Genomic DNA, 13,490 nt, shown 5'->3' with positions numbered 1-13,490 from the left:
TGACATTGACTCAGTCCCACATCCCAAAAAATGCATTTTTTAACTGGATGGAATATGCATAATGTAAAGAGAGTTGTGTATTGTGTAAGATGTTTTTGAAGCCTAAATAGAACAAGGATTTTGTGGTATTTTACACTTTCTTTAAACTCTCTATATTTTTAAATTTTTAAACTTTAATCATGCAACTATTTCCTCTAATAAAAGAGGCAAGGATACCAAATGCTTAGACCAGTGCATGGCTGAACCATTAGGATCCATTGAGCCAGCAGACAGTGCCATTTATTCATGATGCATAGCCAGATTCCTTGTTAACATGGTGAATCAGGTGGAAAAAAAAGTTTACGTTTTGCAAAATTCAGTTTGACGACAGACAGCTATCAAAAAAATATTCCTGCCAAAATGTGTGTTTTCTGATATCATAAATCTTCCTACAGAATAAGTAACTGTTAACTGCATAGAAAGGTATGCTTTTAAAATGTTTACATGAGCCTAAATGTAAGCTTACCCAGGGAACTGGAAAGTCACTAGTTATGTAATTTAAAGACCAAACTGTTTCAGTTGTATGTGTTAGGATACGTGCCAGTAGACAGCAAGAAGTTGAACATTGCTACTGATGTTTCAACATAAGCAAACTATGTAATGAGTATGGTATCTTTTTCAGTCTACAATTAGATGAATTAAAAGAATATACACATTTGCTTAACTGTGTTCTTCATATAGTGGTGTTGTCACAAGTATAAATGCCATAAGGGCTAGCTGTTTTCTCTTAACAGGTGAGTCTTTGGCCCTTTTCTCTCTTACTCCTCATCTGTGAGGACCGTCAGTGGATTTTATTGACCTGTAAAGTAAAATGGACTTTTTTTACTGTTGTTGTTTCATGATCTACGGAGAAGGTTGTTTCTGTGGGGGGGGTTTAAGAGCGTGGGGAAGTTCTCCTTGTTTTTGCCTCCAAGTTATTACGGGTGTCAGGTGTAGCTATCTGTAATTTTATTGGCAAGCGCCTTAAAAATCTTGGAGATGAGGTGTGAGCTTTCCCATTTCTAATTGAAGGGGCTAGGGGTCCTGAATCTTTAACAAAGATACCATTTTTCCCTCCGTTTTGCAGCGATATAAATGCCTTAACCAGCAATAGCAACAAACAGCAAACTTCAGCGGCAGCATGTCATCCCTCTAGTTCTTTGCTGGTCTGTAGAGATAGAAAAAGCAAGGCAGATAAAACTTGAAAATATTCAAGAAGAAAGGGAAATAGAAGATAGGGAATATATGTGTTTTTTTTAAAAAAGTCACAGACCACGTTTTTAATATTGGACTATATTTTATGCTTCTTTACATAACCAGTGTTGTTTCTGAGTGGTAGCCAATGATTTGAAGTGTATAATTATTCAAATGCATTCATCAGCCTCACAGATGCCTGCAGTGCTATATTGTCCTTGCTCCCATCCCCTTACATTTACGGTGATTTTCCTTGACCAAAGAATTTACAGTTGCCCTATACAGGATTTGATTTGGCCCATCAAACAGCACACTTATCTTGTGCAACTCTTGGAGTAACAAGTAACAGAACATTGGAGACTGTTCTGCTTACAATTCTCATCTTCTGTAATTTTCAACTTTTGTTGCAACTCATATGAAAATAACCTTTGTTTTGCAATAGTCCATCTGCTTCTGCTAACTGTTCCCTTAACTGAAGTTTAAATTACCTTGAAGGTAATGAAGGTAGTATCATAACTTATATGGAAGGTGATTCTAGATGAGGGATAAACAGTAAGAACACATGAAATCTCAAGAACCAAAAATTCCACTTTTGACATGAAATCAGCAGAAAATTGCTTCTAAATGAATTTAGTTTTTCAGACTTCTGTGAAGTTCGAACATCTTTTAATTTCACTTAATATGTGACTTCTGTCTGCTAGCAAGCATATCTGTAAATCAAAGCCAGAAGATTTCTTCAAAACCAAGCAAAAAGAAATGGATATAGCTTTTCTCATACTGAATCTTAATCCTTTTCCAATAAGCAGGATTGTCAGTGTTAAATGCCAGGTTTCCCATTGAGAACATCCAGTAACAGACTCTCAAAGCTGGTCTTGCTGGAGGAAAAGGGGGGAAAATCAATACTGGTGACAGGCTGACTGTAAAAGTCTCTTTTCACTGTCACTGTGTAATGATATTGGGAAGCCCAGAGGAATGTGCTACTGTGAGGGGCTTCTTGTCTGTCTTGCATTAGCATTTTTATAGAGTAATGCCAAACCCTGCATCTCTTTCTACTCTTCTCCCAGTAACAGAAGTCCAAGAATCAGATGCACAGATATGACTGAAATAAGTCTTCTATTATAATTCCTGGTCCTGTCCATATGAACCAAACCAAATTGAATCCTGGTATAAATACTTAAGTGGTTTTAACCCACACATGACAGTTATCATCATGGCTAACTTTATTCCTTTACTGTTATTTATAAAAACATGTAGGGAGCCATGTTTAAGGCAATATTGAAGTGTTTTTCCTATTACTTTGATATTGTTGGCACCCATTGTAAGACACCCACAAGACATTAATCCTAATGACTGGAGTGGCAACTAAACGACATTCTTTACTGTGCAGTGGTTGTCTGCATCTGAGATAACTCTGAAACTCATGCTTTGAGTAATACAGGTTATCCTTCTGTGTGTCAGTAAATCTTTTATACTACTCTGCACCTTTCTGTATTTGCTCTGCCATGTACATTTTAAAAATTACCCAAAATGTTTCTCCATTGCTTTCTCATGTTTCATGTCCTATAAAACCCATTAACTATTATGATTTTCATTGGATAGAACTGTTATAACTAACAATATAGACATCTCTATAAAGGGCCTAAAGTTATCTTATGTTGATTTTTAGGGTGCTACCAACTCAAAGTACACAAAAAGTAAAATAAAAATGACTGCCTTTTATCTCCTTTTAAAGTTATCTACTTGTTCTAAATACTCTCGTCTTGTTCCAGTTGCCTGAGGTGTGTATGTGCTGTGCCATGCTAACGCGCCTTGAGCAGGAGTGTTTCTTAAGGGTGATCGATCAATTACTGGTCAGCAAACCAGTTGGCAACCTGACAAATTCAACCCTTTATTGTATAATGTATTAAATGTCTCAAAGACTGTTCTGAAAACTGGGATGTATTCTATAAGCATAAAGCTGATCTTTACCAGAAAAAGAGAAGCATAAAAAAAGTAGAAACCAAGAGTTTCTCTATCATACTTCTACCTGGTTTCCTCTCTAGGGTGACAGTGTATCATGTGAGGCATCAAAAATCTCCCTTTTTCACACAGCCTGCCCGGTGGGCCCACATTTATAAAAATGTGCTATGGGGTTAGACATTTTGGTGAGCTCCTTTGGTGTCAGGGGCTCAGAGAGAATTCCAAACCAGTTTTTTTGGGTCTTCCTTGGAAGATCCCAGCTGGATGTGATTTAAATGAAGATTCCAGACTGCTGACTGTTACTGAAGCCCTGGTTCTGCAACTTGGAGCCAGCGGCTCCATGGGCTGGATCTGTCGGCAGGCTGTAAGTTGTTGACCCCTGGTTCAGTCTATTAACTGTATCAACAGGAGGGAAGATTAAGCTGATTAGGAGCTTTAAGAAATTATTTAAATTTTCCTGTCCTCCTCTCAGGCCTTTAACATGAGACACAAAACAAACTGTGTAGTCAGTTTTATTGTTATCATTTACAGCATTGTTCTTACCATAGAAGCATTTTCATCTTTGGATCGGCCACAGCCAGAAAGCCTTTTTCCATGAATCCGTGATAGCAAAGAACATTTGGAAGGCAAAAACAAGCCGAACTTGGATGATGATTGTGGTTTGCTTCTTGGTTTCAAACCAGTTTACTCTAACCGCACAGGCTGATAATGACGAGATTGCTTTGTTACTACCTTTCTCCTCTTTTTTTTTACTTTTCTACTGCTCTGAACTCTAAAGGCTTCCATTAAATAGTCTTTTTCAGTGGTAACAGGGATACTAGAACATGGCTTTCAGCTGCACTGGAGTTTGTGAGAGAGATTCTTCTTTTTTAAAAAGAGACTTTTTTCCAAAAGTGTGTTTGATCTCAGTGATAACTAACATGAAGTGCTGCATACGTTCTGAGATTCTCTGCAGCTACTTTCTGAAGTACTAGGTTATAGAAAATTGGAAAACCTTTAGGCTTTCTGCAGCAGCAACAATCACATTTTGAATCGCACCCACCAATTCTTTCAGCTGCAGAGTTCTAGGGATCCTATTTGTGTTTTTCACAGTTGTATGGCTACAGTATTGCTCCCTGGGTTAAGAATGTATGCAAGTGCAGTTGGACTGGTCTTGATCTCTAGATTCCTATGATGCATGTTCAACAAGCAAACAAGGTTTTACCATGCCACTGCCAGCCAGATTTGGCTAGTGTAGTATTGATATTTATATTGCATATGAGATTGCTGAAATGTTTAGATGATATCGTAGTACTGTACTCTGGAGCTGTATCTGTGACCAGCTGCTCTTAAAATGAAACATAGTCAGGTCTGGCTGCTGTTGCTTTTTTTAAAATCAATTTACATTTTCTTTTTGTATTAATACAGTTCCACCACAACCAATATATGTATCAACATGTAATATATAACGGCACAAAAACTATAATGTGTTAATGGAATTTTCTGGTTAGGCTATACAGTAGCAAGTTTCTTACAACCTGTTAAGTGTATATGAGAGTTCAGCAGCATGGATACATTTGTAAATATTTACAAATATGGATTGACAGTGTAAGGGTACGTACTTTTTACACAACGAGGTTGAAAAGGAAATGATCTTATCTTGCATATGGAAAGTAATTCATGCTGAGTTTGTGCGCACAAATAGTGTGATATATGCATGCAATAAAAATGTGTAAATTAAGTATTGTTAGTCATTGAGTAAACACCCAGAATTCTCAAGATAGGCAAAGAATTAAAACCAATTTAGTCTTTCACCAGGACTTTTAACTAAAAAAAAAAAAAAAAAGCACACATCTTAAATGTGTATACTTGTTTTCAGAGAAAGAAACTTTTATTTCTAAGCCTCTAAAAATAATGATAGTTACCATATTTCCTGGTGTATAAGTCAAGTTTTGAAGCCAAATTTTTAACTCTTAAAATTCAAGTGTCCCCATGCCAGTGCCCTGCCATATGGAGAGACAGTGTGCTGGCAGGCTCCGGGGAAGTTGGATCAGGCTCCTGAGAGCTCAGGCAGCACAGGGCCCACTGGCAGCCCATGTGACTGGCCCCAGGGGGCACCACTGCCAGGGAGGAAAGGACCAGGCCCCCGTGCAGCTCAGGGGCTGCCTGACTTGCTGATCATTACAGAAGCGGATCAGGGTGGACAGCAGAAACAGAAGTCCCTTCCTCTTCCCCAGACCTGTGTGGTTCATATTAAAACATCCTTGTCCAGGAGGGTGTAATTTTTTCTGATAGGTTTTGCAATGTGTAAACACATGTCTGTGTAAGAACTAGACTGAGGCCCACTAATTCCCTTTGTACCAGCTACAGTGCAACTACCAGATTGGTAAGCATTTGGGTGTTAGCCAGCCTAGGTTTGATAGGAATTATGGTCCTAACAGTGAAAGACTCTCATTTTCAGTTCCCTAAGCCACCTGTTCCTTGTAAATAAACACTAGGAAGAACAGCAAGTTAAGTAATGTTTACATGGTGTGTTCAAAATAACAACGAAGCCTTCAATATGTGGAAGTGGATTTTTCTCAACCTAAGGCCACCTGAAGGCTCAGCTCTTATTTCATCTTTACTACCTATATAGACCAAAATAATAGCAACAGGAAATGGGAATCTAGATTCACTTCAAAGCCCACTGGTGAGTACAAATGCAAACAATCTTAAATAGCCCGTGACAGCTGGGTCAAGTTTTTAGCTTAGATTTGGAGAACAGATGCCAAAAAAAAAAAATCAAAAAAGTAACTGATGCCAATTTTCTAAGCACAAGCCAAAAACAAAATAAAGTGTGGCTGTGACTCTCTCTTATCTAGATTTAATGGTTATTAATAAAATTTATGTACTGTTTAACTAGTCTGTATTAAATTAACAATTTGGATGTGGTGAAACTCATTCTTGTAGACTCAAGGGTGAGATTTGAGCATATTTTGTCTAGCCTTTCTTTCCAAAGAACTGTAGGATTACCTTGACTGCTATTCTGCCAGTTAATGGTTCTCTTCCCTTGGAGCTGGCATATGGGGGCAGAGTGTATACCATTGTGGCCAGGGGAGTGTACCTTGAATTGCATGCACTTTCTGACATGTTGGAAGGACTGCACAGGGGAAAGATCCTCAAAGGACCGTGTTGTTAAATATCATTTTTTAAAAACGAAAATAAGCTAAAACCATTTAATAACCCTTTCTGAAGATGTGACCTTAGAATAGTTCCTGATCCTGCAATCAGATTTTGGAGGTGTCAGGGCCATGAGTTTGGATCTAGGAGGAGAATCGGGGCCGTTGCTTTTCCCTCTGTGTAAAAATGAAACTCAAAATGAAAGCTGTTTTTAAAAGAGATTTGGTTATATCTTTTGCATTTAAAAATAACAGTTCCTGAGCATTTCTTAAGTTACCACTGTGTACTATGGTGCATCAAATTTCCTTTAAACATACATTTGCGTGTGTGCACGCGTATGTATATATGTACCTGTTTTAAGAGAATCTCAGAAAAAAGTATGTAGAAAGACAGGAAATTCTAATCATAAAAGACGTGTGGAAAAAAGTTTCAAAAAACCTTTCAGAAAGCAGCAGTTGGGTCACTGTTTCAATATGGAAGGTGAGATGGGCATGTTAGCAGAATCCAGTGAATGATGAGGGGTTTTTTGCTTTTGTTTTTTGCGAGGTTGTTAAAGGGTTTTGTTTTATTATAAGGACTAAGAGTACTTCTTTAGAAGAAAAGTATATTTAGATTTGTCCAGATGTGGTACATTCAGCCAGTCTGTGAAATGTTAGTCTTCTGGAGAGAGACACTGGAAACTGTTAGCTGTTTTATGAAACTTGGAAACCCCCAGGACAGTATTTATGTGCAGCCATGACATGAACTGTTTTCCAGTAGCTGTGGTATAGCTGGCTAGTCTGCCAGTTATGTGATTCAAGCCTAAAATGATGTGAATTGGCCATAGTCCATGAATGAACAGCATCCAGAGGCCAAGTACTGGGTAGGACTCAACATGTTTTCACTGTGCTGGGGTAGTGGCTACATAATGCAGCCCTGTTTTTTTCCATACTCTGCTAGATCTAAGACAAGAGCATGTAAAAACAATAAAAGGAGAGAGACCTAAGGAACCCAAAGTCAACAAAATTCCTGTGGAGTAGTAACAGCAGTAGCAATTGCTGTGGAAACATGGAACAGTAGATATGCGGGTGCCCAAGAGCAGCTCCTCTGCTCAGTTTTAGTGGTGTATTTGTGAATGGGGTTATTTTATTTATAGGCTGCTTCCCCTCCCCCCCCCACACACACAATGAAAGTGTCTTGTTTTTCCATTCATCTTTTTTGAAAACTGTCTTAAATGCAATTTAAATGTTGTATACCAGGACTGGCTAATCAGCGGCATGTGTGCCCCAAGTGGCATAAGTAACTGTTAATGTGTGAGCCCTGGTGTGTTGTAAAGGGAGGTGCTGAAATGAAGGCAGGGACCAGAAACAGCACTCCTTGGAACTGGGGATGGGTGGAGGTGGCAGCATGGGGCACTGCTGCAGGAGGGAGGTATTGGGTGTCACCACCACAAGTCAAGTTAACTCTTCCCTGTCCCTGCAGATGCCACCAAATTTAGGGGGTTTGGATCCTTTCTTATATAAAACTAGAGCAGTTGTGGTGCCAGGGAAGGGTTAACCTACCTCTTCCAAGCAAGATGCCCTGCAGCAGCATCTGCTCTGCTCCTACAGCTACAGCCAGAGGTACCAGCTCCCTGCCTCCATTCTGGTGTGGTGCCAGGGCACAGACTGTCAAGTATGCCCCTGGGGGGTGCAAATATCACAGTGGCAGTTGAAGGAAGAGGGTTTAACTTGTGGAATGCCTGCCAAGCAGGTTAGCCACCACTGTTGTACCCACTTCAGCAGAAGATCAGTCAAGTAGCAGTGGCAGTGAACAATGATGCAAATCGAAGTATAATTATTTTGAAGAAGACTCTTTTTTGAGAAGGTCCTGCAGTGACAGTTACCTCTGACAGTGGTTGCTTACACCTACATTAATTCAACAATTTTGCAAACTCTAGGTAGTCTCTTATGGTATGGAGAAGTGTGAGGAGTTCAAAGCTCTACAAAAGCATATTTGTAAAATGGCTTATAACTTGGGGTTGTCTTTCAAAGTGGGAATATCTACCCTGTTACTTCAAAATTGTGGGAGGAAAACAGCAGGGAACTCCTAGGGAAAGTTCTAGGCAGACCTTTTATAATGAAGTGTTAGAGATTTAATGGTCTATTTTTCCATGCTCATTTTTGGAGCTGGGAGAGAAGTGGTTCCCCCTCTCTTTTCATAGTATTCAGGTGCCGTGCAGGTGGTATTCATGTGCATGTTACCATCTTGGAGTTTTTGACCACTTCGTTTCCAGTATTATCAATTCTCCATATAGCAGTAGCTAACTGACAAACACCAATTGCCTATAGTCACTGAAAGTGCTAGCAGTCTCAGTTTTCCATTGGTATAAAGCATGACTGTCTTAATTCCAGCAGCTAAGGCAATAATGTGAATGTTGTTATTATATCTGCTATACCATGATCTGTAAGATATTTTTTAAATCCCTTTTTATAGACCAATACAGATTCTTTTTAGGAGCCTTGAACTTTACCAATCTTTGATCCTAGGTTGAAAATATAGTGGCACAGTTGTGATAAGTTCTGATGGAATAAACATACTTTATTTGTTCAGTAAAGCATAACAGACCAGATCCTTTTTTGGGATGGCAAAGAAAGGAAGAGGGAAAACAGGGTACCTTTGGTTTGCCAAATGAGGGTGTCTGACTACCTGTCATTGTATTTACAGAATAGGTGATATATATATGTTGCAAATCACTTTTTAAATTAAGGTGAGTTTGTACATTGTCAAACGCTCTTTAGAATTTACATTTATAATTGAATTTGGTGTATTTTATTAAGTTTCAGAAAATACAAAGAGAACAGCAGCAGTGTTTTCTATCTGTTTCTCTAAATCAGATTGCTTTAGTGTAGATAAGGGGTTGGCAGCGTGTCTGGGCAGAGGGCCAAAAACACCCACAACCTTAACTTGTAAGATGTTGGCGTGCCAGGGGTAGATGGTGGGGGAGCCATGAGGTGCCCAGTCCTTTTTGTGGCAGCGTAGCCCTGGCCCCCTCACCAAGGTTTACCTACCAAGCAAAATGCCTTTGCATGCTATGCTCTGGCATGTATGCCAGGGGTTGCTTAACCTTGTTGTAGATGTTTCTGTGTCCCTCTTAAGGAGTGAAAACAAGTGTGAAACAGACTTTATATAAATCCTACCTTGGACTGTAGATATATTTAAGATTTTATACACTTAGGTCATGTGATAATCTAAACCAGTAGCCTGATGTTTTACTTGGCACTAATATGGTTGCCTTGTGCTATTAAACTTTGGGAAGGGCTGATAGACATCAGTCTTTCACAGGCAGGACTGTACGTGGTAGAATGGTTCTGCACAGAGCCCTGGCAGGAGAGATGGGAAGAGGGCAATATCCCAACCTGAATACAAGTATTATTAACAAAAAAAATGATTAGCCTCAATGTCCTGACTTTTCCCAGTTACCCTCCCTTTAAATTAAAGACAATAGTCTTTTTCCATCAGATTGTTTAAACTGTCACAGGTTTGGGGAAGGGGTGGGACTTAACATGAAGTACAAGGCTGTTAGTGTCTTCTGTTTGTGCATGATGTACTGTTTTATTGCATGTATTTGTTTTGGATTAAAGAACAAGTGCTAATTTTGTTCTGTTTAAATATTTTTTTAAAAATCTAAGAGAAGATCTCTCTGGCAATTTGTGTAAAAACATCTCTGCTGCTTATCCCATGATCAGAATTAAATGCAAGAGTTGTCTGACATAGATGTTTGGCAACTAAATCTCTGATGTCTAAAAAAAAAAAAAATCTGGCTGCTACGCTTGTCTATATTTTTAGCACTCATAAAGACTGTGCTTGCAGTTTAATTATATTTTTCCTCTTCCCCCCCATTCTCTTGTAGGTGGTATCGGTGCTTCCTTCCAATGTCAGTCGATCCATCAGGACCACATCTGTAATGATGACAGTGACAAGGTGAGGTTTTCATAACTCCTCTTTTGGGAAGGTGCATGCCATTCTTGTGTTGTTTGCATTGTCTTTATGGACTACCAGTGTTTTCCAAAGTCAGGATTTGACTTGATATGTTAAAACTGGAAATCACTCTGGCCTTTAAAAAATTTTCATTTCACTGGAGATGATCTTTGAGTTAAATAGGAAAGATTTTGCCTTGTAATCTTTGCTCATATTCCCTCACTGTTAAAATGTTTCTGGTTTACCATACTGACACCCACAGGTAGTAGCGGGTGATGACTGCACAGTAGGTTTTCTATACACAGTAGTGGTTTCTTATTACTGTCCTTTGTGACTTGTGAAGTTTGAGCTCATTCAACTGTGTGGAAAAGCATGTTCCATATGTGCTGCAGAGTTTTTCAAATGCTTTCTCCTCTTTGTTCATGTGTTTTGGAGACTGGGGCTTACTGCTCACACTGCAAAATAGCAGCCTATAAATTGTTCCCTACTGTTTTGTCAAGGAATCATTTCTATACACGGGCTTGCTCTAAGTCAGTGGAGATGTACATGTAGATTATACAAGTTTGAAGTCCACAAAGAAAAATGTTTCAGGGTTAGTCATTCTCAAGACATGTTTTTTGCATTGTATGTGGTGTTGGTTTTTTAAATGTTTATGTTCCTAATAACATTAATTGATTATACGCATTACATACGCTCTAAAGCTAAGCGCTAAATCACCATGCCTGTAAATATCATATATAAACTCTTTTTGTTTGGATAAAATTGGGATTAAGGCAAATGTTCTCAAACTAAATTCTTTTGTCAGTGTTCTTTGTAAGAGCAAACATATTTGTTTGGGTAAGTGCAGCCTATTAGAAGCTGTTTGATCCATTTTCAGTTAATTTCAGGCCAATGTTAACTTTTCAGTGGGGCTCCTTTCATTGTCTGGCTTCTTACAGGATTTAGGAAGAACATCCCAAAATCTAGACTGGGGCTTGACTGTCTGGCTGTGCTGCATCATTGCTTTAAAGTAGAAGTCCTAATCTTCTGATATTTTGTACAGGTGTCAAAACAAAGCTTCTCTTGATAGTACACTAGAAAACTAAATTATGTCACCTGGTCTTCAGTAATCTGAGTGCCTGAACACTGGGGGCTTTTAAGTGTCTGATAGAAGTAAGCACCTTCAGCATCAAATAAATGCTTGGCAGAATTTGCCAAAATTACCTGGTAGTGTTAGAGTGATGTCATAGCCATTATGGTCCAGGAATTATGCAGGAGTAAATAACTTTTTAGGGTTGTATATTTTATTGAACCAACTGTATAATTTGGATAAAGTTACACAAGCTGTTGAATACAAGACATTTTTCATCAGGCCTCTTCCAAAATTACTTAAAGATTCTGATTGATTCTGCAGCACGCATAAAAGTAGAGGTGCACTGATACATTGGTTCCATAACAGTTCACCACCAATATAAGGAAAATGGACACTATTGGCAGTTGGCTTTTTTTGGCTGATAATGTGCGCATAAATGCCATGTGCGTGCATGTAGCCAGGAGCACAGCCAGGCAATGTGGAGACCAGAGTCCAGCTGGTAAGTCTATTGTGGGAGGAGGGGAAAGATGTGGAGGGTAGGGGGACAGATCAAGACCCCCCACAGTGAGGGAAGGAGTAGAACTGGGGCAGCGGCAGGTGCTGGCCAGCTGGGGAGGGGTGGGGAGACAGGGCACAGAACAGCCGCAGCTCATGCGCGGGGCATGGAGAGGGGAGAGTGGCTCTCGCCACTGCTTGCACCCTGGGAAGGCATGGGGGTGCGTGCCCCCAGTTCTACACGTGGGGTGAAGGTGGGCTGCTGCTGTGGGCTGGGGTCAGGGAAGTGCTGGGCTATTCCCGGTGGGAGGACTGAGCCATGCTGTGGTTGGGACTGGCAGCATTGCTGGGGGTGGGCCTACAGTAAATTTTGGCGTTGTTGCAGCCCCCTATGGTACCACTCCAGCACCGCTGCTGTCTTCCCTGAGCACAGCCCAGTGTAACCACAGCCCCAGTCCGCAGTGGCAGCCTGCCTCCACTCTGCATGCAGATCCAGGCACATGCCCCCCATGCCCTCCTGGGGTGTGTGTAGCAACAGGAGCCACCCCTTCCCTCCTTGCAGCCCCAGACGAGCTGCTCACGGCTCCATCCTGCACCCTGCTCTATCCCGGCTGGGCAGCACCTGCCCCAGCCCCACTCCCTCTCTCACCGCAGGGACCTCAATCTGTCCCTCTGCCCTCCATGCCCCTTCCCTTCCCTCCCCTCACCCCTACCTCCACAACAGACTTACCAGACAGACACAGCTCTCCATGCTTCCGGGCTGCATAGCTGTTGGGATTTGGATCAGTATCTGCTAATATGACTCATTAAAAATCGGCCATCGGTTTCAGCCCAAAAAATCTGTTGGTGCACCCCTACATAAAAGTTAGCATGGTTATCTTTATTCACTTAATTTCCAAATCTGCAAGCATTCTTTAAAGCTGAGGGGAAAAAAGACATTTTTGGCTTTCTAATTCAGTCTGCCTTCCGCGCTGCTGTTGGCAGTGGCAATAGGGGAAGGAAATCTAAAGAAAAATACCAATTCAGCCTTCTGCAGCTGGTATATATGTACATGTTGATTTGTGAAGCAGAGACTTTTTGTTGATGCTTTGATCAGGTTTGCTAGCTTCACAGCCTGAGAGTAACCAACAGGCTTGGAATCACTTTTGGTGATGGAAGGGCAATGGTGTGTGGTACAGGGGGGAGGCGGGGGTGGGTTGGGAGGGGATTCATGTGATAAGTGGAGAAGACACTATGAGAACTGGAGATGCTGAAGTCAATGTCTAGTAGGCTTGATGGTGCGTAGGCTTGTAAAGCCATACAGTATATATGTGCTGTTTTAAAACCAATAGTTTCTCTCATCTCTGCTATCTTACCATACACTCCTTTTTTCTTCATGCTTTTAGTCCCAAAGATATTCCTGGATGAGTAACAAGGGATGGTAATGAGGTTTCCTTGTCAGAGCTAATTAACTAGTTCACCCCAGTCAAGTGTCTAAAACTGATTCTCACCTAGGGTCCAGGGCACCCTAGGGTATCAGCAAATCCTTTGAAGGGTGCCTTGAGGTGTGAGGAGATAAACACAGGCTCAGGCTGGCCCATGACTGAACAGTCACCCACCCCCACTGCCCAGTCCCTCTGCAAGGTAGTAAGCACTGTAAAGCGTACATTAGTTTTTTAAATTGGTGCCATTCAAT

General features: G+C 40.6%; 1 protein-coding gene across 3 annotated transcripts in view; it reads left to right on the top strand.

The window, feature by feature from the left end:
- Positions 1-13,490, top strand: part of RNF38 (ring finger protein 38) — a 215,880-nt gene that overhangs the window by 107,347 nt on the left and 95,043 nt on the right. For all 3 annotated transcript variants that reach the window (XR_016441306.1, XM_090039046.1, XM_090039047.1), the window contains exon 2: positions 10,181-10,251. Coding sequence is in view for 2 of the 3 variants with exons in the window: in XM_090039046.1 (XP_089895172.1) it covers positions 10,181-10,251 (71 nt within the window). In the remaining variant the exon portion in view is untranslated. The remainder of the gene's footprint in view (positions 1-10,180; positions 10,252-13,490) is intronic.

This window comes from Crocodylus siamensis, chromosome 3 (assembly GCF_052110815.1).
Source record: "Crocodylus siamensis isolate JL-2025a chromosome 3, ASM5211081v1, whole genome shotgun sequence".
Taxonomy (NCBI): domain Eukaryota; kingdom Metazoa; phylum Chordata; order Crocodylia; family Crocodylidae; genus Crocodylus; species Crocodylus siamensis.
This window is presented reverse-complemented; position numbering and strand designations above follow the sequence as displayed.